The sequence below is a fragment of the Schistocerca americana genome, chromosome 6 (assembly GCF_021461395.2).
Source record: "Schistocerca americana isolate TAMUIC-IGC-003095 chromosome 6, iqSchAmer2.1, whole genome shotgun sequence".
In the NCBI taxonomy this organism is placed as follows: Eukaryota; Metazoa; Arthropoda; class Insecta; order Orthoptera; family Acrididae; genus Schistocerca; species Schistocerca americana.
This window is the reverse complement of record NC_060124.1, coordinates 608,287,020-608,310,951: the sequence shown is the minus strand read 5'-3', so window position 1 is coordinate 608,310,951 and position 23,932 is coordinate 608,287,020. Positions and strand designations below refer to the sequence as shown.

The following is a 23,932-nucleotide window of genomic DNA, read 5'->3' as shown; positions in this document are numbered from 1 at the left end:
TTTGACAATTTCCCAAGGATGGTACCCCTTCACTTGTTTATCGTCGGGCATTTGCTGCTCTATGTGCACAAATGAAGGAAGCCACATTTATTTACACTGATGGCAGAAAACATCGTTAGGTGTAGGGAGTGCCTATATTGTTGGCGACACCCCAAATCAATTTCGGCTTCCCGACCAGTGTTCGGTCTATACTGCGAAGCTTTACGTTGTTCTCCAGGCTGTCCACTACATCCGCCGCCATCAGCGGATACAGTATGTTATCTGCTCAGATTCTCTCGGTTCTCTCCTCAGTCTCCAAGCTCTCTACCCTGTCCACCCTCTGGTCCACCAGATTCAGGACTGCCTGCGCTTGCTCCACTTGGCGGGCGTCTTGGTGGCGTTCCTCTGGCTCCCAGGACACGTTGGCATCTATGGAAATGAGGCGCCCGTTACAGCGGCCAAGGCTGCAGTCTCTCTTCTTCGGCCAGCTATTCGATCGATTCCCGTAGCCGATCTACAGAGTGTTTTATGTCGTCGTGTTGTTCTTTTATGGCACGCACTTTGGTCGACACTTCCCCATAATAAATTGCGGGACGTGAAAGCTCTTTCCTGTACTTGGACCTCTTCCTCCCGAATGCGTCGTCGGGAGGAGGTAATTTTAATTAGACTCCGGATAGGGCACTGTCTTTTTAGCCATCAACATCTTTTAAGCGGCGATCCTCCCCCACTCTGTCTCCACTGCTCTCAGCAGTGGACGGTAAGACACCTTTTAATTGAGTGCCCCTATTTTACTCCATTACGCGCCTGTCTACAGCTGTCGCCTGATATATCGTCAATTTTAGCAGATGACACGTGCTCGGCTGATCGCGTTCTCGAGTTTATTAGTGCCAGTGAAATGACGTCAGTCATTTGAAGCCTTTTTTTTTTGGGGACAACCAACCCCTTTCTGCAGTGGATTTTTAAGCTTTCCTTCTGCTTTTAGTTTCTCCATTTTTTTCAGTTTCGTTCCCATTGCTGCTGGTTTCTATTTTCGGTTTTTACTGCTTGCTAAGTCATGGACGGGGCACTAATGACCATAGCAGTTTTACGCCCTAAAAAAAAGAAGCTTTCTTAATCATGTTTAAGTCAGTGTAGGTCTCTGAATGCTCTGTATGTACCACATTCCATACGAGTGTGGCTCATCTTTTGTGGGGTAGGCTACTAGAGCACTTGAGGAGAGGTACAAGGAACATCATTGGCACACCGAGTAAAACAACTGAGCAAATTACCTGCCACTGAGCACTGTCTCATATTTAATTGTGAGATGCAATACAATGAGACCAGTGTGATTGTGCAAACACCAATTTTCTGAGGCATTGTAATTAAGGAGACTATAGAAATAAAGGTGTCAGAAAATCTAATAAACTGTGACGTAGGTTTCAGTTTTAAAAAGTCTCTGGGTCTGGTTGTCTATTAATATTTCGTCAACTATCTCGTCCCCAGGTGACAGGAGATGAATTTATGAATAGCGGTGTGGTGCCAACAGAACCTCACAATCTGGTTGGAGTTCAAGCAGCAAGTACTTGCTACAACACAACTTGCAGCACCTGATTAAGATGGCTGTACCAGTCATCAAAATATTGTGCATAAAAATTGAAACATCATTTCAACTGAATACCTGGAAGTATGTAATCAATCATGCAGAGGAAAACCTGAGAGATCACATGTTCTACAAGGTAGACAAGTTGCATAACTGTGAATTTCAAAAGTTTTGCAGTGAACTGAATATTCAGAGAAGTTGCGGGCCTGCAGCTGTCATTCACTTCACCACATGATATTTTGAATAGGCATCAGCCAGCCATCCTCAGGCAAGCCATCAAAGACAAACTGAGACATCCCCTGTAGTTCCTGCAATTTATTAGCAAGCTGTGTGTTCCACACATGTTAAGATTGTGGCAACAGACTGACCACATCACATCTACATCTACATATATATCGATACTCCACAAGTCACTGTACAGTGCGTGGTGGAGTGTACACTGTACCACTGCTTGTCACTTCCCCTCCTGTTCCACTCACAAACAGTGCGAGGGAAAAACAAATGTCCGTACACCTCCTTATGAGCCCTAATTTCTTGTATCTTATCTTCGTGGTCCTTACGTATGATGTATGCTCGTGGCAGTAGAATTGTTCAGCAGTCAGTTTCAAGTACTAGTTCTCTAAATTTTCTCAATAGTATTTCTCAGAAAGAACACTGCCTTCCCTCCTGGGACTCCCGTGTGAGTTCCCAAAGCATCTCTGCAACACTTTCATGTTGTTCGAACCTACTGGTAACAAATCTATCTGCCCACCTCTGAATTGCTTTGACGCCTTCCTTCGATCCGATGTGGTACAGCTCCCAAACACTCGAGCAGTACTCGAGAATTGGTCACATCAGCATCCTACATGCAGTCTCCTTCACAGGTGAACCACTGTTTTCTAAAATTCTCCCAATAAACCAAAGTCAGCCATTTGCCTTCCCTACCAGAGTTCTCACATGCTTGTTCCACCTCATATCGGTTTGAAACATTATTCCCAGATATTTAAACGACTTGACTGTGTCAAGCAGAACACTAGTAATACTGTATCCAAACATTACAGGTTTGTTCTTCTTACTCATCCGCATTAACTTAAATTATTCCACATTTAGGGCTAGCTGCAATTCATCACATCAACTGGAAATTTTGTCCAAGTTGTATCTACCTACAGTCACTCAACTTTGACATCTTACCATACACCACGGCATCACCAGCAAACAACTACAGATTGATGCCCACCCTGTCCACCAAATCATTTATGTTTACAGAGAACAGCAGCAGTCCTATCACACTTCCCTGGGGCACTCCTGATGATGCCCTTGTCTCTGACACTCCTCAATCGCCATTGAGGACAACATACTGGGTTATTTAAGAAGTCTTTGATTCACTCCCATATCTGTGAACCTATTCCATATTCTTGTGTCTTTCTTAACAGCCAGCATTTGGGCACTGTGTCCAATGCTAGAAATATGGTATCTGCCTATTGCCCTTCATCCTTAGTTCTCAGTATATCATGTGAGAAAAGTGCAAGCTTAGTTTCACTCGAGTGATGGTGTCGAAAACCATGCTAATTTGTGGACATAACCATCTTGTTGTTATTGTTGTGATCTTCAGTCCTGAGACTGGTTTGATTCCGCCTACATCCTTCTGAATCTGCTTAGTGTATTCATCTCTTGGTCTCCCTCTACGATTTTTACCCTCCACCTATTTGTTCCTCTGCTGCCTTCATCTACCTCCTCTTCCATTTCCACAATATTGTCCTCAAGTACATCGCCCATGTGTAGACCCTCTGTATACTCCTTTCACCTTTCTGCTTTCCCTTCTTTGCTTAGAACTGGGTTTCCATCTGAGCTCTTGATATTCATCCAAGTGGTTCTCTTTTCTCCAAAGGTCTCTTTAATTTTCCTGTAGGCAGTATCTATCTTACCCCTAGTGAGATAAGCCTCTACATCCTTGCATTTGTCCTCTAGCCATCCCTGCTTAGCCATTTTGCACTTCCTATCGATATCATTTTTGTGACGTTTGTATTCCATTTTGCCTGCTTCATTTACTGCATTTTTATATTTTCTCCTTTCATCAATTAAATTCAATATTTCTTCTGTTACCCAAGGGTTTCTACGAGCCCTCGTCTTTTTACCTATTTGTTCCTCTGCTGCCTTCACTATGTCATCCCTCAAAGCTACCCATTCTTCTTCTACTGTATTTCTTTCCCCCATTCTTGTCAATTGTTCCCTTATGCTTTCCCTGAAACTCTGTACAACCTCTGGTTCTTTCAGTTTATCCAGGTCCCATCTCCTTAAATTCCTACTTTTTTTGCAGTTTCTTCAGTTTTAATCTACAGTTCATAATCAATAGATTGTGGTCAGAGTCAACATCTGACCCTGGAAATGTCTTACAATTTAAAACCTGGTTCCTAAATCTCTGTCTTACCATTATATAATCTATCTGATACCTTTTAGTATCTCCAGGGTTCTTCCAGGTATACAACCTTCTTTCATGATTCTTGAACCAAGTGTTAGCTTAAGTTATGCTCTGTGCACAGTTCTACCAGGCAGCTTCCTCTTTCATTTCTTAGCCCCAATCCATATTCATCTATTATGTTTCCTTCTCTCCCTTTTCCTACAATCGAATTCCAGTCACCCATGGCTATTAAATTTTCGTCTCCCTTCACTACCTGAATAATTTCTTTTATCTCATCATACATTTCATCAATTTCTTCATCATCTGCAGAGCTAGTTGGCATATAAACTTGTACTACTGTAGTAGGCGTGGGCTTCGTGTCTATCTTGGCCACAATAATGCGTTCACTATACTGTTTGTAGGAGCTTACCCGTACTCCTATTTTTTTTATTCATTATTAAACCTACTCCTGCATTACCCCAATTTGATTTTGTATTTGTAACCCTGTATTCACCTGACCAAAAGTCTTGTTCCTCCTGCCACCTAACTTCACTAATTCCCACTATATCTAACTTTAACCTATCCATTTCCCTTTTTAAATTTTCTAACCTGCCTGCCCGATAAGGGATCTGACATTCCACGCTCCGATCCGTAGAACGCCAGGTTTCTTTCTCCTGATAACGACATCCTCTTGAGTAGTACCCACCCGGAGATCCGAATGGGGGACTATTTTACCTCCGGAATATTTTACCCATGAGGACGCTATCATCATTTAATCATACAGTAAAGCTGCATGCCCTCAGGAAAAATTACAGCTGTAGTTTCCCCTTGCTTTCAGCCGTTCGCAGTACCAGTACAGCAAGGCTGTTTTGGTTAGTGTTACAGGGCCAGATCAGTCAATCATCCAGACTGTTGCCCCTGCAACTACTAAAAAGGCTGCTGCCCCTCTTCAGGAACTACACGTTTGTCTGGCCTCTCAACAGATACCCCTCTGTTGTGGTTGCACCTACGGTACGGCTATCTGTATCAATGAGGCACGCAAGCCTCCCCACCAACCTTCTTAGTCTCAAGTAAATGTATTATATTCGAACTGACAATATGTTCAAGGATTCTGCAGCAAACAGAAGTTATGGATGTTGGTCAGTAATTTTGCGGGTCCGTTCTTTTACTTTCTTATACACTGGAATGACCTGCGCTTTTTTGCAGTCGCTTGGGGCTTTGTGCTGGGTGAGAGATTCACGATACATGCAAGCTAGGTAAGGGCTCAGTGCCGTAGAGTACTCTTTGTAAAATTGAACTGGAATTCCATCTGGACCTGGTGATCCCCCCCCCCCCCCCCCCCCCCCCAAATATTTCAGTCGCTTTTCTACGCCAGGTATGCTTATTTTTATGGCCTCCATACAGGAGTCTGCCCAGTGGTCAAATGACGGCATTGTGTACAGTTCTCCTTTGCGAACGATTTCTTGAATGTGAAATTTAAAACTTTGGCTTTCGTTTTTGCTATCTTCAACTGCCACACCAGACTGGTCAACAATGGGGTGTCTTTTCCATCCTTTATCCACCCTCTGGGCACGTAACTCTCCAGACCACAATTTACAATCTGCTTAAACTTTGCCCATAATTCCTCTACATCCACCTTAGTGGAACTAAGAGATGCAGATTCACCGTGTAAGTAATGTGTTAATAACTGCTTATCTGCTCCATCTCGCAGAAACACTTTCCTAGCCTTCTTGACTGATTTATTAACTTCGGTGATCACTGATGCTATAATGACATCACTATCACTAATTCCTGTTTCTGTACTGGCACTGTCAATAAGGTCCGGCCTGTTTGCAGCTACAAGGTCTAAGATATTTCCATTGCCTGTGGGCTGCTGAGCTAGCTGCACGAGACACTTTTCAGAAAAGATGTTCAAAAGTATTTCGCATGACTGACTGACTGTCTGTCTGTCTGTCTGTCTGTCTGTCTCCTCCACAATGAATCCATAGACATCTTAGTCTATACTCAGTGGGCTAAAGTCGCGTCCAGCTAGTATTGTATGATCTGGGTATTTACACGCTGTTGATCGTAGACTTTCTTTGAATGACTCTGTAACTGTCACAGCGGAATCGGGTGGCTAGTAAAAAAATCCAACAATTGACTTAGTTTCACTTACACGTGTTATATGCAACCAGTTGACTTCACTCTCACACTCAACTTCGACCTCAATAGACAATACTTTTTGTCAACTGCAATGAACTGTCTTTCTAATATATGTTCAGGGTGTATACGACCCGGGACAACCGGGAGATCTGGGAAAAACCTGGGAATTTTTTCATCCGGGAGAAAACCAGGAAAAACTCTGGTATTTTTTAGAATTCCGTGAACTTTTTGTTTAGTTTTCAGTTAAATTTTTGTAATTTTGACTGGTAAAAATCAATACTCTAACAAAGGATATTACTGTATCCCGCTACTGCAGAATAATACTGCAACAATAAAATGTGAATGAGGAAAAAAAAACTAAAATAAAACATAAATTGCAAAGGAAATGTGCTCATACAAGCTTTTGCCAACAGCAAAATGTGTCAAAGACCTTAGAAAGACTATGCAGTGCTTCATAAAAAGAAATTGCCTCCGGTGAGCGTGAAGTCACAACTGTTTACATTAGGTTCGTTTTAGCAGTTACGAGCGGGCTCATGCGCATGCGCAGTTGAGTCACGTTTGAGTAGTAGATTCTCCCCCTTCTGGCTACAGGAATGTGGCGTTGGCTGTGCAAGTAGTCGCAGCAAGCAGCTAGATGCTACCGGGAAAAGGGGGTGCCAAATTCATATTCTTGAGGGGGAAAAAAATTTGTCTCACAAAGCGCCTAGCATCCAGCGCACATTGGTCTATTGATTATTCATATGATTTTAAAAACACATTCCTGTTGGTTTTTATCATTCTTGAACACATTTTAAGTTGATTTCTGAATGAATCATAAGTTTATTTTTGAATGCGTGCATAGTGTACGTGATGTCTCTGTCAGAAGAATCTTCGTCGCATCTAGAAATAAACTTTCCGCAGACAAAAGGGGATGGGGCTATACGAGCTGAGCGGAGTAAAGCCGAATGGATGAATGCCAATTGCTTTCTGATTATATGGTTGATTGGGTTTGCGAATGATCAGCGTTGTTATAATTACTAACGAAATCCACAGATTCAGACTACCATAATGGAAATAAATGACTAACAGCAATAACAAGTGTGAAAAATTACGTATTATCTTCTCAGTGTATCCAAGAAAATGAAATTTTGACAGAAAATTTTTGGCCAGATCGCTAGACTAGTAAGGACCAGTTGTACAGTCCCCGGCTAGCAGCCGCTTAAGTTCTATTGTGGAAGTAACACGGAAAACGTGTTGTACAAACATGTAACAATGCTTAACCGGAGAATAATCGTGAGATTACTAAACCTGTGATTCTGGCAGGGTTAGAGAAGTTAATTGGTGAGCAAATTTTGAGAATGGCAGGGATAGCTACAGAATTGGTGACGACAAGATTGTTTGTTAGAATGAGGAAGCAGAAGAAACGGGGACGTCACATGAATTAAGGAAGAGTAAAAGGATTCCAAATTTATATAAAAATTTTATAATACTACTTTTCGATCTCATTTGAGAAACTGGTGCGTATGAATGAAATGTGAAACTATTTCCTAACACAAATTTTTTTGGTTGTAGTAGGCCTAATAGGCATTTGGTATTGATACTTCGTGAATTATATTCTTTCGTGTTATAAAAATGACCATTTGTGCGAAAACAGTCTCTTTTATTTGGTGTGTGTTACAAAATTGCTGCAATATTAGAAAGGCCTATTTTGTTTTATCTAGCAGACAGTGACAAAATAGACATAATCAGATTGAGAAACCACACCAGTCTTGGGTATTATTTGTATTAACAGCTTTTTCAGTATTAGATAACGACATTTTGCTTTTTCATGTAGCAAAACATTTGACGAACTTTGATGAAGTAATAGATTCTGTCGCAGAAAGGAAAGCACGCCGTGTAAGGCTGTAGCAAGATTAGAGAGAAGGAATGCTAGGAGCTAAGGATTGAAGAAATGTGTACTTTCTTGCTTGTCTCTTCTCTTTAGTGGTTTTATGTATCCTATATTTAAGTTTATGTCACACAAAACAGCAAGTTATTAGCTAACAGGCAATAAAGAGTGCAGATTTTTCTGAAGAGTTCTTGTTCTCCCGATTACAAATAATCCCATTCACTATTAATTGCAAGGTTTTTTTTATTGGGGGGGGGGGGGGGGGGGGGGGGGGGGGGGAGCAGGATTTCAAACGACTGGGAGCACGAGAGGCACCACAGGACATCTCAATTTCCACTGTCCTGAATATAGTTTGATGGCATCCATAACAAGATATACACGTTTCAATTCCACAGAGCGAAATATAGTGATGTGCGATAAAGAATGCTGTATGAAGAGGCGTGGCACTGCACTTTGGCACACTTAAGACCAAATAACATGTCCTACATTTCCTCGAACACATATGTTATACATTTCAGGCTTTCGAGAAAGATGTGCGCTACAAGATGAACATGTTTTTGAAAATTTAGATTTTTTTTTTTAGTTTTGATCCACAGTACTGGCTAGTTTCAACTGTTTGCTGCAGTTGAAGTGCACGTTTTGATCTTCTAGCATGTATGGTATTATGCCATAATAAAGAACCAAACATGATATAATACAGTACTGATGCTCCAACAAAATTTACATCCCTAAAACCACTCTGAAAAGCTTAATATCAAGTCGAGGTCTACTTCATTGGGAATCTGGACATACGAATGTGCATTTTAAGTATGCGCTTTAAATGTGCACATTTTAGTTATGGTTCATGAAATTCCGATGCTCTTGGAGTATTCTCTGATGTCCTGTTTCTTTTATGACATAATGTATAATCTTTCAGTGTTTTACACGTACGTACTGTGCATGTCAGGATGTGGCTGAGGTGGAAGTGGGGTCTAAAAAAGAACAAGTGTTAATTTTTCAACTCCGGTCGGCAAACTGCCTCTCGTTTATTGAGAAAACATTTACTGATGACCTAGCTGGGGTACATTATGTGAGTTTAGCGGCCCTAAGGCACAAGCAGATTGAGCCAGGGTTTGAAAAGTGCACGGAGGCAACTGGCCAATGCGTCTGATCTCGTCGGCGGCCTGTCAGTAAAAGAGGACGATCCACACGCCTCGTTCGCGCAGCTCGGCGCGGTGGGCGCTCACACGTGGTCACCTGGACCTTTCTGATTGGCTGCTGTAGGAGCTCTGCCAAGGCAAGCGACGCTTCCCTAAGTGTCACCCCGTCATTGTTTGTTCGTCAAGCACGTGAACAAGCCGTGGGATAGCGGCACATACTGGAAAAATCTGATGTGTCGCCAACCCAGGGCCCGTGCACGGCTTTGTGAAGATCCATTGCCATCCATAGCTTATGCATTTAAAAAAATTTCACTTTTCTTTTATTGAAAATAAAGGACTCCCGTACTCAGTCTGTCAGCACCTGTACATCTCCTTCCCCTTCCACAGGAGCGAGGTTTTATGGTTGCTCGTTGATAAAAGAAAACAATTTGCTCCCTTGGTCGGGTGTGCTAATATTTGCAAAAATAGTGGTGGGAAAATCTCTCACAGCCTCAGTCAACCGAGGATCTGGTTTGACACCTTCAGCACTAATGACATATCCCAAGTACTGGACTTGTGACTGTGCAAATGAACATTTTTCTATCTTCAGACTTAAATGGGCACTCTGCAAACATGACACAACACACCTCAACCTTGCTGCATGTTCTTCAATAGTTTTAGAAAATACAATAATATCGTCTAAATAAACTAAACATGTGGTGAGCTTTAAACCACGTTAACAATAAATCAGCAAATCTTTGAAAGGTTGCAGGAGCTTTCCTGAGACCAAATGGCATACGTAAAAACTCGTACAAACCCGAAGGCACAATAAAGGCGGTTGTAGGTCTGTCCTTGGGAGCTATAGGAATCTGATGATACCCTGATCGCATATCTAAAGTTGCGAGATACTTGCAGTTTCCTAATTGATCTAGGGTTTCGTCAATACGGGGCAAAGGATAAGTATCAGGTGTTGTTACTGTATTCACTGCTCTCATATCGACACAGTGCCTATAACTCTTCTCGCCATTGATTGATTTCTTACGTACCAGAACAATTTGGGACGACCAGGGGCTGGCAGAGGGTTGAACAATCCCTGCTGCTAGCTGCTGTTGAACTGTGTCTTCCACTATTGGTTGTAAATGATAAGGGATCTTATAGAACCTTGCCTGTCCCACTCTCAATGGTAACTGGGTGCAACGATTTAATGGGCCATGTACGCGGTTCTGTCAGATCCTGTGAGAGCGGCCGTCCCTCACAGCTTCCTTGTGCGCTTTCAGTCCGAACGCCGCCGAAAAAGTGAGTTTCCTCACCAAATCGGACAGTGTACGTCCTATAATCGATTACCCCTTGGTACTCATTGAGGAAATCATTGCCTAGAATGATATCAAAGTCCCTCTTACGTTTCCGAGTAGCTGCAAGCGCTAGTCGCGCCTCTGCAGTTAGCACAGTTCCGCCTATGTCCACTCTTGTTGGCAGCTTCCCTGCCGTAAATTTCACTCCGACTTTTGCGGGTAAAACTATGTTAAAACCGTATGTTTTTTTACTTAACTGAAAACGTAACGAAAGATGACCCGGCAGGAATGATCAGTCCCTCACCCAATCCTGCAATGTGATAGCGGGGCGGTTTCAACCTCCGCTTATCGTGATAGAGGACAAACAGCACGCTAATTTGTGCTCCCGTATCTACTAACACACTAATTGTTCTACCCCTGAGGTTACCCTCTAGCAAAACATTTGCCACCTCATCTTTCTGCTGTTTTTTATACACCAGTTTCATTACTTTTATCGGGGGCGAGGGTTGGTGGCTGAGCCTGCCCCCCGAGCATTTCCCTGTTGGTAACTGCCCCGTTGCTTGTTTGTCTGTGGAATATTTTGCTGCCCTTGTCTGGTTACATTATTTTGGGGGCATGTGGCATTAGTATGCCCGATCTTGCGGCATCTGCCACAACACAGTGCGCAGCAGCGCGCGGCAGTATGATGAAACTTCCCACAGCGCTGACATTTTGCATCATTAAGAAACACGCGCTGCGACTCGTTACTTCGTGATGGGTTAGTAACAAATCTCCATGCTTCCTCAGTGTGCAATTCGCACAGCTTCGTGCAATGTAGTAGGGGAAGCCATTTTCACTTCTGTCCTGGTTTGTGGGTTAATCCCTCGAATGAACACATCTGTAGCCCTTGCTTCTGCTTCCTCTATTAAAACTTCATTACGGGCCTGGCAGTTGCTAAGCACATAAGTGCAACACGATGCTGTGCGGATTCGATCAGCAAATACTTCTAAATCTTCATTGGTTTTCTGTCATAAGGTAGACAGCAAATCCCGATAATAACTGACACCTCTCTTATCGGAATAGCGCTCTGCTAACCCTTTAGCCAGGGCTTCAAAAGTGATAGCATCTCGCAGAGCGTCGACTGACTCAACATATGTTCGAGCGTCTCCTGCTGGTTTCAGCTTCAGCACACTCAAAAGGAAACTATCAGGCCACCCACAAGTCCTACCTACATCTTTGACACATTGCAGAGATGTCGTTACATTTTCGTTAGTTTTACCCGCAGAAGTCAGAGTGAAATTTACGGCAGGGAAGCTGCCAACAAGAGTGGACATAGGCGGAACTGTGCTAACTGCAGAGGCGCGACTAGCGCTTGCAGCTGCTTGTTCCATTGTAACTTTTTTGTTGCTTTCCGCCGCAAGCGCATTGCACTGCTCTTGCAATTCCATATTTTGCATAGTTAACCGTCTTATCTGTTCTTCTAACGTAGTGACAGGGTCTGCTCCAGGAATTTCGGCAGCAGCTCCTGCTTGCTTATTTGAACGGGTGTCAGGCATGTTTACAAAATGACTTCACTAACAACTCAAGGAATTGCTACAAAGATAGCAAGGCCAGGCTACTGCAATTGCTCGCGACTTACACTACTTCATTATGCTGGAGGCGGCGACATTGGCGGCGGCGGCGAAGGCAGACGAAGTGGCAGCCCGGCGTTGACTGCAGGCTGCGCAGCGACGCTACAGCGGCGGTGAGAAGTGCTGCCCCGGCAGCATCTGATACAGTGGCATCCGCCTGACTGCGGCTCAGCTGGCTGCGTGATGGTCAACCCGCGACTATGTCGCTGTATCGCGTGCGTTAATGCTGAAATGTGCATGTCAGGATGTGGCTGAGGTGGAAGTGGGGTCTAAAAAAGAACAAGTGTTAATTTTTCAACTCGGGTCGGCAAACTGCCTCCCGTTTATTGAGAAAACATTTACTGATAACCTAGCCGGGGTACGTTATGTGAGTTTAGCGGCCCTAAGGCGCAAACAGATCGAGCCAGGGCTCGAAAAGTGCCTGGAGGCAACCGGCCAATGCGTCTGATCTTGTCGGGGGCCTGTCAGTAAAAGAGGGCGATCCACACGACTCGTCCGCGCAGCTCGGCGCGGTGGGCGCTCACACGTGATCTCCTGCACCTTTCTGATTGGCTGCTGTAGGAGCTCTGCCAAGGCAAGCGATGCTTACCTAAGCATCACCCCGTCAGCATAAAGGTTGTTTGTTCGTCAAGCACGTGAACAAGCCGTGGGATAGCGGCACATACTGGAAAAATCTGATGTGTTGCCAACCCAGGGCCCGTGCACGGCTTTGTGAAGATCCATTGCCATCCATAGCTATTTTTGTAACTACCTCTTGTTTATATCTATTCTTGTAACTTCAACAGAAAGATGGGAACTCTTACAAAAACATGTACCCACAACACAAGCAGGTGGTCTGCAAGAGTAGAGGCGGTCAGGGTTATTTACTAGTATTTTGATAAAGTTATAAAGGCTCTGGAAGTAGTTGAAACATAAGTTGTCAACACCAGGAACAAAAACTGAGGCAAGATCTATTTTAAACAATGTGAGAAAACTCAGTTTTCTGGTAAACCTTCCGGGATGTAAGGTCGTGGTCCATGAAACTCTTCGGCTCCTAACGTTTCGTCCAGAGCTGCGCTGGACATCTTCAGAGGGGAAACACCCCTCTGAAGATGTCCAGCGCAGCTCTGGACGAAACGTTAGGAGCCGAAGAGTTTCATGGACCACGACCTTACATCCCGGAAGGTTTACCAGAAGATATGTCATCCGGTCGTGAAAGCTTTCAGACTAAAACTCAGTTTTATTGCTTTAACTTGCTTCTGGTTGGTGTGAAATATTTTTAAAAATCATTGTACATCCAAAGCTATTTCTGAGGCTCAAGTATTAGTAGAAAAGAACAAGATATCAATGGAATTCTCTGGATTCTATTAGAAATAACTGACAGAGTGGTAATGGAGTTGAGTACCAGGTTTAAGGCACAAGAGAAAATTTGTGCCAAGTTCTGTTCTTCGTTTGGTGTCCAAACTCAAGAAATGGAAGTGGAGCATTTAAAGATCGAAACAGTGGAATTGGCAGATGCCTATGTAGAAGATCTTAACAAGAAATAATTTATTTTTGTGCACAGGCAATAGAGTGTGGCTTGCCAGACGTCATTGTATCATCCATATTAAGTTCAGTTTATAAAAACAAATTGGTCGAGGGGTAATCCAAAATTACTACAGCCTTAAAATATTCCATGCCATGCCTGTTTCTCTTTCCTCTGGAGAGAGGAATTTTAGCAAGTTGAGACTAATAAAACAATATTTTAGGAACACATCTGCTCAACAAAGGTTAACAAATCTCAGTACAATCTCCAAAGAGCACAAACAAGCTGCTTCCATAAACTATGATGAGATCATAAACATTCTTTGTGCAAAAAGAGCTCAGGAAGTGAAATTTTAATTTTATTATTTGTACAGTGAATAATAATTTTCTATTTTTTTGTATTTTATGTTTGTTTGGACTTTGGCCTTACTTCAGTCAATAAAATAAGTTATGAGATGGTGATATTTATTTTGAAATATATCATTTACATTACTGTTATAAAACTGTGGAAAATCCAAGATGGAATAAGACAATATTATGAAAAGGAAAGACTGCTACTCGTCATATAGAGGAGCTGTTGAGTCATAGTCACAACAAAAACATTGCCATACATGTTGAGCTTTTGCCCAAAAGGCCTTTTTCTAAAGCAGTCAACACCCACATATTAACAAAAGCACAACTCACACTCTCTAGCCTCAATGGCTGTACACAGTGGTCATGTATGTGTAATTTGTGCTTGCTTGAATGTGTGCATATTGTCTATTTTAGGAAAAGGTATTTTGGTCAGAAGCTCAACATGTATGGCAGTCTTTTAGTTGGGTCTGTGTGCATCCAACAACTCGTCTATACAATGAAGCAACTAAAGTCACTGGATACGTGTTAAGATCTTGTCGGACCCCTCCTTTTGCCCAATGTAGTGCAGCAACTCGGTGTAGCATGGACTCAACAAGGCATTGGAAATCATCTAGAGAAATATTGAGCTGTGCAGCCTCTAAAGCCATCCACAGTTGCAAAAGTGTTGCCAGTGCGCAGGAGTTTGTGCATGAACAGACCTCTCTATGTCCCATAAATATTCGATGGGCATCCTGGTTGGTAAAATCATTTGGTCAAATTGTTCACAATGTTCTTCAAAACAATTGTGAACAACTAAAGCCCATTGACTTGACACATTGCCATACACAAAAATTCCATCATTGTCTGGGAACAGAAACCCTATGAATGGCTGCACATGGCCTCCAAGTAACTGAACATAACCATCTCTAGTCAATGATTGATTCAGTTGGACTAAAAGATCCAGTCGAGTCCACACCATTGTGGAGTCACCACCAGCTTGCACAGTACCTTGTTGACAACTTGGGCCCAAGAATTCAAGAGTGTGGACGGGAAAGGGGGTGGGGGGCTGTGCCAAACTCGACCCCTACCATCAGCTCTTACCAACTGAATTGACACTCATCTGACCGGGCCATCTGGGGTCCAACCGATATGGTCATGAGCCCAGGAGGGGGCTGCAGGAAATGCTGTGCTATTAGCAAAGGCACTTGTGTCGGTCGACGGTTGCCACAGCCCACTGACACCGAATTTTGCTTCACTATTCTACTGAATATGTTCCTCGTACATTCCACATTGATTTCTATGGTTATTTCATGTGGTGTTGCTTGTCTGATAGCATGGCTAAGACATGTCTCCGCAATATTCTTTCTTCCAGTAGTGCTAGTCCTCCAAGTTTCACAGGAGAACTTCTTTGAAGTTTGAAAGGTAGGAGACGAGGTACTGGCGGAAATAAAATTGTGAGGACGGGTCGTGAGTCATGCTTGGGTATCTCTGTTGGTAGAGCACTTGCTCGCGAAAGGCAAAGGTCCCGAGGTTGAGTCTTGGTCCGGCACACAGTTTTAATCTGCCAGGAAGTATAAAGCAACCATGATCTTTTAACTTTTGTCCCACTTTTGAAACCAATCTTTATTTAAACTTCTGGCTTCTCTATAGCTTTTACTGATATCAGGATTGTATTCATTTCCTGCTCTTGTTTTTATTACATAACACCTTTCAGGGTCAGAAAACTGCTTTGACCATGTGAAATGATTGTTAAAATCAAATTCAGGCAGACAAGTTCCACACTTAGACTGGAGCTCCAGGAATTGGTGTTCCATATTTCACTGTGTTGTCTATTTCTTTCTAACTTGCGTCAGATTGGTTGTTCAACTTCAATTTCACATGAAACCAAAAAGTATAAAATCCGTACTAAACTTGTGCGATTTACTGTGCTGAAGTAACTTGTTTACATTCATTTCTGTCAGGGTAGTATTACAGCGATAGTAAGGGGTTAATCCATCCTAAAAGTGACACTTAAAAACGAATACAAAAAGAAAGCTGTCCGTACACTGTCGGTTGTCTTGTAATTTACATATATAAGCCTATTGGTTATGTAAAACCTAAATGATTGCATGAGGCAATGGAATAGAAATCTACAGTTAGCTGCTTCAAGCTTGGATACAAGTTTTCATCTGTAAATTTATATTCATATTTATACCTCTGATTCATCTTCTATTTCATATCTACACATCATTTTTAGGACATTCAACATTCAAATCCATTTTTTATATGCTCTATATTTAAAGACGCATAGATGTGTTTGTGTGTACGTATATCTTAAGACAGCAACTATTTGATAATTTTCATTGTTCAGAACTTTCACATACACAGAAATAATGCAAACTCGCAACTTGAATGATTGCATGAACATGTTAAAAAATGAATCAAATGATAAAATCTGGATAAAAGCAGAAATCAGAATTTTTTTTATTAAAACTCACTCACACTGCCACAGGCAAATTCAAGTCATGAGAAATAGAAGCAGGAAGCAAGTCAATATGTTGCAAGTAAGTCAGGTCGTCGGCACCGTTTGCCGAGCAAGGATACGCTTTCAGCAGAAAAGAGATCGCAACACAAAACCAAAGGAAGTGAGACAAGCGGATTTGTTAACTCATAATGCCTGTTGCAAGAAACTGTACCTCTTTCATAAGAACACATAGTGAGGGGTCAACACAGTGGTTAACAGCCTGTTAAGTGAATATAGCAGAGTGAGGAGGACCCATTTCATCATAACGAACCAAGCTTTGCATAACAGCCTCACGGTGGCTCCCTTTAAATATTCCAGCTCTCATCATGACCTGATCATTGGAATTAATGGCATTCACAGTAATAGCACTCAATTCAGTGATCCCAATACTGCAGTGAATCTGTGTGTTAGATGCTCCAGTACAGTCTATGAAGTAGCCAACATTTACTCAAGATGATGGCCTTCACCTGACGAATTTCATGCTGCTCACTGCCTACCATCTTCTGATGGAGAAGCTACCTATCTTCCGACAACACCAAATCACAATGTGCCGCCAATGCCAGACTCCAATGCAGAAGCCAACAACAGCGCCTCTCGGAGTCCACATTCCTGTTGAACACTGAGGGGTAGAGAGGAGATCAACCGACCACACGACTTCTGACACCGAGCACATTGCAGATGGGTCATCAAGCATCATTATAGAATTCGCAGTGTGATGAAGTACACTCCAGCAGCTAGCGCAAGAACTACTTCGCACTGGGCAGTGGCTGGTAAATTACATAATTGCTTTCACCTGGGTCTTCCACAGGGATATGATTCGTGTGAGAGGGTATTGATATGGGGATTGGGAGTGGCAGTGGCAAAGAGATGGACTAGGGTATTGTGAAGGTTGGGTGAGCAATGGAACACGGCTTTGGAAGGGATGGGAAGTATCTCAGATTGGATGTCACTCTTTGCAGGGCACGATAACACGTGTTCTAGCTTAAGCTGCTGCCAGCACATCAGCCGTCAAAGAGGTTGCGAGAAGATTGATAGTAGGCGCAAGCAACGCACCTATCAGGAGGGAGGCCAAAGATAAACTTGCAAGAAACACGCCACCAACCCACCCCTCCCTCCCCCCAACCGCCATGACTGCCAGTATTTAGATTGCCACCACGGACTGGAGGGCCCAGTCAGGCATCCATTGAGTCAGTGGGTAGAGTCATCACTTGCAGCCCAGTGGGAGTCGCAGTCCCAGTTAGCTCTGCCTCTAGTTCAGTCAGCCAGCACATAGCAACCAGAATACAGAATAGTGTGCAGTGCACGACACCAGCAGTGAGGCCAACATGGACTATTACAGAAGAGCTTGTACCACATGAGCTAGCCTAAGATCTACATCTACATCTACATCATTACTTTGCAATTCACACTTATGTGCCTGGCAGAGGGTTCATCGAACCATTTTCATACTACTTCTCAACCATTCCACTCCCGAATGGCACATGGGAAAAGGGAACACCTAAATCTCTCCGTTCAAGCTCTGATTTCTCTTATCTAATTATGATTATTATTTCTCCCTACATTTCCGAAGAGAAAGTTGGTGATTGAAATTTCGTAAATAGACCTTGCCGCAAACAAAACACCCTATGTTTCAGTGACTGCCACCCCAACTCACGTATCATATCAGTGACACTCTCACCCCTGTTGTGCAATAACGTGAAACGAGTTGCCCTTCTTTACACTTTTTCGATGTCCTCCGTCAATCCTACCTGGTAAGGATCCCACACCACACAGCAATATTCCAGCAGAGGACAGACAAGTGTAGTGTAGGCTGTCTCTTTAGTGGGTTTGTCGCATCTTCTAAGTGTTCTGCCAACAAATCGCAGTCTTTGTTTTGCCTTACTCACAATATTATCTATGTGGTCTTTCCAATTTAAGTTGCTCGTAATTGTAATTCCAAGGTATTTAGTCAAATTGACAGCCCTTAGATTTGTGTGATTTATTGTGTACCCAAAATTATCGGACTTCTTTTAGTAGCTATGTGGATGACCTCACACTTTTCTTTACTTAGTGCCAATTGCCACTTTTCGCACCATTCAGAAATTCTCTCTAGATCATTTTGTAATTGGAATTGATTGTGTGATGATTTTACTAGACGGTAAATTACAGCGTCATCTGCAAACAATCTAAGGGGGCTGCTCAGATTATCACCTAGATCATTTATGTGAATCAGGAACAGGAGAGGGCCTATGACACTACCTTGTGAAATGCCAGGTATCACTTCTATTCTACTCGATGATTTACCGTCTATCACTACAAACTGTGACCTCTCTTGAGAGCAAATCACGAATCCAATCACACAACTGAGATGATACTCCATATGCACACAATTTGATTAATGGTCAGTTGTGAGGGAACGGTATTAAAAGCCTTCTGGAAATCTAGGAATATGGAATCGATCTAAGATCCCTTGTCGACAGCACTCATTACTTCATGGGAATGAAGAGCTAGCTGTGTTGCATAAGAACGATATTTTCTGAACCCGTGTTGGTTATGTATCAATAATTCATTTTCTTCGAGGTGATTCATAAAGTTCGAGTACAGTATATGCTCCAAAATCCTGCTGCAAATTGAGGTCAGTGATATGGACCTGCAATTCAATGGGTTACTCTTATTTCCTTTCTTGAATATTGGTGTGATTTGTGCTAATTCCCAGTCTTTAGGTCAAGTGAGCGGTTGTATATCATTCATAAGAAAGGGGCTATTGTGTCTGCATACTCTGAAAGGAACCTGATTGGTATACCAACTGGACCAGAAGACTTGCCTTTCTTAAGTGATTTCGCAACACCTGAAATACCTACTTTTATGTCACTCATGCCAACAGCTGAGATGAGTAGCTTCCTGTTCTGGTTAATAAAGATCCTTCTTAATATATGTGTGCAGTTTGTGTATAGAAGAGGATACCGGCCACCAGACAACATCCTATCGTCGTTTCCAATGGTACAGGCCTACAGTGACAATGAGACGACATACAAATAGGTAATCAAAGCTATGGCAAAAGATGTTGTTCAGTTGTTCCAGTCTGGGGTGGTTCTGGGTGATGAAGGGGACACTCCATTGTGGCTGGTTCTTGGGAGTGGTGGGAGGATTGCAACTGTGAGGGGAATTGGCAAGGGAGATCGGGTTGCAGACTAGATCCAGTGGGTATCCCCTTGCTCTTGAGCATCTGTAGTAGTATTTCAGACATCACCTCCATAACTTATCCAACCTGCTGGCATCCTACTCCTGTCTCAGGGCACCACTATTCAACCCTTTTCATACCCACAGTGTTCCTCCTTGTCCACTTCTGACCTTTCCAACTTGCCTCATCCCCCAAAACTCCTTACCAACTCTCCACCAAATCCAGAGCCAACAACTTCCCGTGTTACTGTTATTAAGCTTCCAACCAATACCCTCAGCTCCATAGAAGTTTGAGTGCTATCCAAGGGACTCACCTTTAGCTCTAAGCCCGAATTTAACCATGCTGGACTTGTCAAAAACCTACTTTCATTCTCCTGATCCTTGCAATGGAAGCAATTCATTGTTGCCAATCCCTCCTACCAAAACTTCCCTAATTCCAACATTCAACCTTGCCTCTTCCAGTTCATACCACTATCCAACTATGATCCTCCCTCTCTCCCACCTAACCATTCGCTGGTCAACTTTCAGGAATTCCTTACCTTCAACTTAGCCTCACCATCCTTCCCCACATTCCTTCCTCAGAACAACAGCCTTTCAGTAAAAGAAAGAACAGCCATTCACAACCTCAAAACAAAACCTGACCTAATCATCCTACATGCTGACAAAGCCTCCGCCACTGTTATGAATCACAGTGACTGCATGGCAGAAGGCTTCTTTCTACCAGTTATCTGACTCCTCCACCCGTAAACAATGCCAGAGTGATCTCATCCCACAAGTTCAAAACCAACTCCAATCCCTTCTTAAAGCCTTAGGCCCTTCCCTCGACACCCTGCACACCCACCTCCTACGTGCTCCCCGAAATCCACAAACCCAACAATCCTGGATGCCATATTGTCGCTGGCATTGTGCCCCCACTGAAAGAATTGCGGCCCCCATTGAGCAACACCTCCAACCAATTGTCTGTAATCTAGCCTCCCATGTCAAAGACACCAACCATTTCTTTCATCAACTCTCCAACATGCTCACACCTTTACCTCCTGGATCCGTGCTCGTTACTATTTGACACCACCTCTTTATATGCCAGCATCCTTTGTGCTCGTGGTCTTACCATTATCGACACAATCTTTCCCAACATCCTTCAGACTCCAAGCCACTATTATAGAAATTATTAAACTAATTTAAATACACTACTATTAGATAACACATCCGAAAACAAAGGAAGTAGGTTACAGTACACTTGTTCGCCCACTGCTTGAATACTGCTCAGTAGTGTGGGATCCGTACCAGAGAGGGTTGATAGAAGAGATAGAGAAGATCCAACGGAGAGCAGCGCGCTTCGTTACAGGATCATTTAGTAATCGCGAAAGCATTACATGAAATATTCATGAAATATTTTTCAAAACTTGTTGGAGAGATATTAGTTTCTTTTTCAGTCAGAATGTTTAGGTAAATTATTCGATAAAGAAAGATGCAATTTTATTTCCAAGGCTGAAAAAAATAGTGACTGAAATGATTAATATGAGAATTATTTGCAGTTTTTTCATCCTTCTAGTTATTTATCCAATTTCCTTTTGGTTTGGTTTGTATTGTGATGTACAACATTTTGTGAGTTCACAAAGAATTACAATTTATGGAATTAGTGCACAAATGACAGCTTGTATATAATTGAGGCCACCTCACAATTCAATTTGTTTCCACTCTTGTGTTGATCTCACCAAAAACAGTGTCTTTAAGTCAGAATTTTCTTTCCACTCTTGGATGTTTTATGTTAGTGTATTATCATTTAATTAGTTGCTCTGCAGACTAGATCTACGGAACTCTTTTGTTATTAACTGAGCTGCACATTCACTTTCAGTTTTCCTCTCTTCTTCCAGACACTGTTGTTTAGGCAACAAAGTTCTTCTGACTTCAGACAGCATTTGATGTCTGGCTTCCCTTACTCGATCAACAAGTTGCCGTCAAGTGACAAGAGAGAGCAGCGGGAGCACCGCAGAAATATGCAGCTGCTAACAAAATCTGGAGTGCCTGCAGCTCTTGATGCTGACTGTGTGCAGCAGAACCTGGCCCTCTGCTATTTGGTGTGCTGTCTGCTGCAGCCAGTAGACAGCCAAGTCTCTGAGATGGTGTTGCAGTATGTAAGAAGTGAGTTCTTGTCATCAAGTTGTGAATTATGTTTGCCAATAATTTTTGCAAAAATAAAGAATGCGTAAAACTGTTTTCAAGGGAATCTGTTGTTATAAGTAAGAAATTTTCCAAAGAAGGCTCAGTTGAAAGACAAATAGAATAACAAATTCTGGAAAAGAGACTGTGAGAACAATTATTTTTAATTTGTGTTTTCCATTCAAGGAAAGCAAAATTTTGGTGTTTGTATGACGAAAGTCAGTATTCTTGATCATGATTGGGGCCATTATCAAGCTATTAGTGTCGCCTGTATCAAACGATGTGAGATATGTGGACCAGTCACATCCATATGCTTCTTTGCTAATCTAAAACTTAGCATTTGTATGGCTCACGTGTTGCGTGAAATAAAAATGAGGAAAGGCAACTTCAGCATATGGCACAGGCAAACGTAACAACACTGAGGTTGTTGGATAGATTTTTCTCAGTACATATGTACGAGGGCTATCCACAAAGTACATTATGTTTTGGAATTAAAAATAAATAAAGTATTGGAAATTTTTTTTATTATATACAGATGAAAGCCACACTTAAATACTACTTTTCTACATTGTTGCCATTTAAATTAAGGCACCTATCGTAGTGATGGACGAGCTTGGAAATTCCTTCGTTGTAAAATTCGGCCGCCTGCGCCTTCAACCACGTGGTTACCTCTTTTGGGACAGAAAAGGTGTGATTTTTGTGGATTTCCTGGAAAGAGGCACTACAATAAACTCTCAAAGGTATTGCCAAACTCTGCACAACCTCAGAAGAGCAATACAAAACAAGCGCAGGGGAAAGTTGGGCTCAAAGATCTTGCTGATTCACGACAACGCCCGGGCCCACACGGCAAATGCCACTCGTGAAGTTCTCGAATCTTTTAAGTAGGAGTTGTTTCCTCATCCGCCGTACAGTCCCGACCTGGCACCGAGTGACTTCCACTTATTCCCAGCAATGAAGAAGTGGTTGGCTATGCAGCGTTTTGATGACGACGCACAGCTTCAAGAAGAGGTAATCACATGGTTGAAGGCACAGGCGGCCAAATTTTACGACTAAGGAATTTCCAAGCTCGTCCATCGCTACGATAAGTGCCTTAATTTAAATGGCAACTATGTAGAAAAGTAGTATTTAAGTGTGGCTTTCATCTGTATATAATAAAAAAAATTTCCAATACTTTATTTATTTTTTATTCCAAAACGTAATGTACTTTGTGGATAGCCCTCGTATATGTATATATTTTATACACAAGTGTTTTAATGCGTATACAGCACCAAATGATATAGGATTAAACAATTACCTAGTTACATACTTTAAATAAGCATTACATAAATGTTTAACACAGCTAGTTGTAGTAATTATTTCAGATCGAAACGAATATTCTTCTGTCCCACATGCTTCATAGAGGGATGAATCAGTCAAAAAGACATTGACTGAGACAGTTGATAATTGAATAGCTTTAGAACATGTATGGACATGGGTTGGACTGTGGACCACAAGATGTAAATTTTTAGTGCTGTGGCACCATTAAATTTGTTCTTGTTTCTAGAAAAGTTAGTTATCTGAATAATAGCTTGGTTTGGTGATTGGTAGCTGATTTTCTAATATTTTTGTTTTAGTATATCTGTAGTAGGCTATATCTCAGTTGTTTGTTTATGTCATTAACTTTCTCCTCTAAAATGTATATTTGAGTGTCACTACAAACATGAGGTGATTGAAAAATAAGTGTAGAAGCTGCGATTGAGTTCAGTTCAGCAAGAAAATGGTAAGTCTTTTGTCTAAAAGTCCCTGCCTAATGATAGAAATAGAATTTGTAATGAGGCATGCAGTGATGGATATGGAAATGGGATTTGGGGGGGGGGGGTTAGAGCAAATATTTTGGTGCTTCAGTCACATTAATCCACAGTGAGATATGCTGTATTGTCAAGCCAGATCTAATGCAGGTATTTTGAGACTAGAATTATTATAAAATGTAACATGTGGCTCTCCAGCAGGGATACGACTTCCTCAAATCCTGCCCTGAAATGAGATCCATCCTTCATGAAATCCTCCCTACTCCACCAAGAGTGTCTTTGCGCCATCCACCTAACCTTCGTAACCTCTTGGTTCATCCCTATGAAATCCCCAAACCACCTTCCCTACCCTCTGGCTCCTACCCTTGTAACCGCCCCCGGTGTAAAACCTGCCCCATGCACCCTCCCACCAGCACCTACTCCAGTCCTGTAACCCGGAAGATATACACGATCAAAGGCAGAGCCACGTGTGAAAGCACCCACGTGATTTACCATCTGACATGACTACACTGTGAGCCCTTCT

The 23,932-nt window shown here is 42.4% G+C and overlaps 1 protein-coding gene across 1 annotated transcript in view; it reads left to right on the top strand.

Annotated features, from left to right (window-relative positions):
- Positions 1-23,932, top strand: part of LOC124619796 (testis-expressed protein 10 homolog) — a 157,958-nt gene that overhangs the window by 103,492 nt on the left and 30,534 nt on the right. Inside the window, exon 7 of the mRNA XM_047146387.1 lies at positions 21,337-21,604. Within this exon, the coding sequence (XP_047002343.1) occupies positions 21,337-21,604 (268 nt within the window). The remainder of the gene's footprint in view (positions 1-21,336; positions 21,605-23,932) is intronic.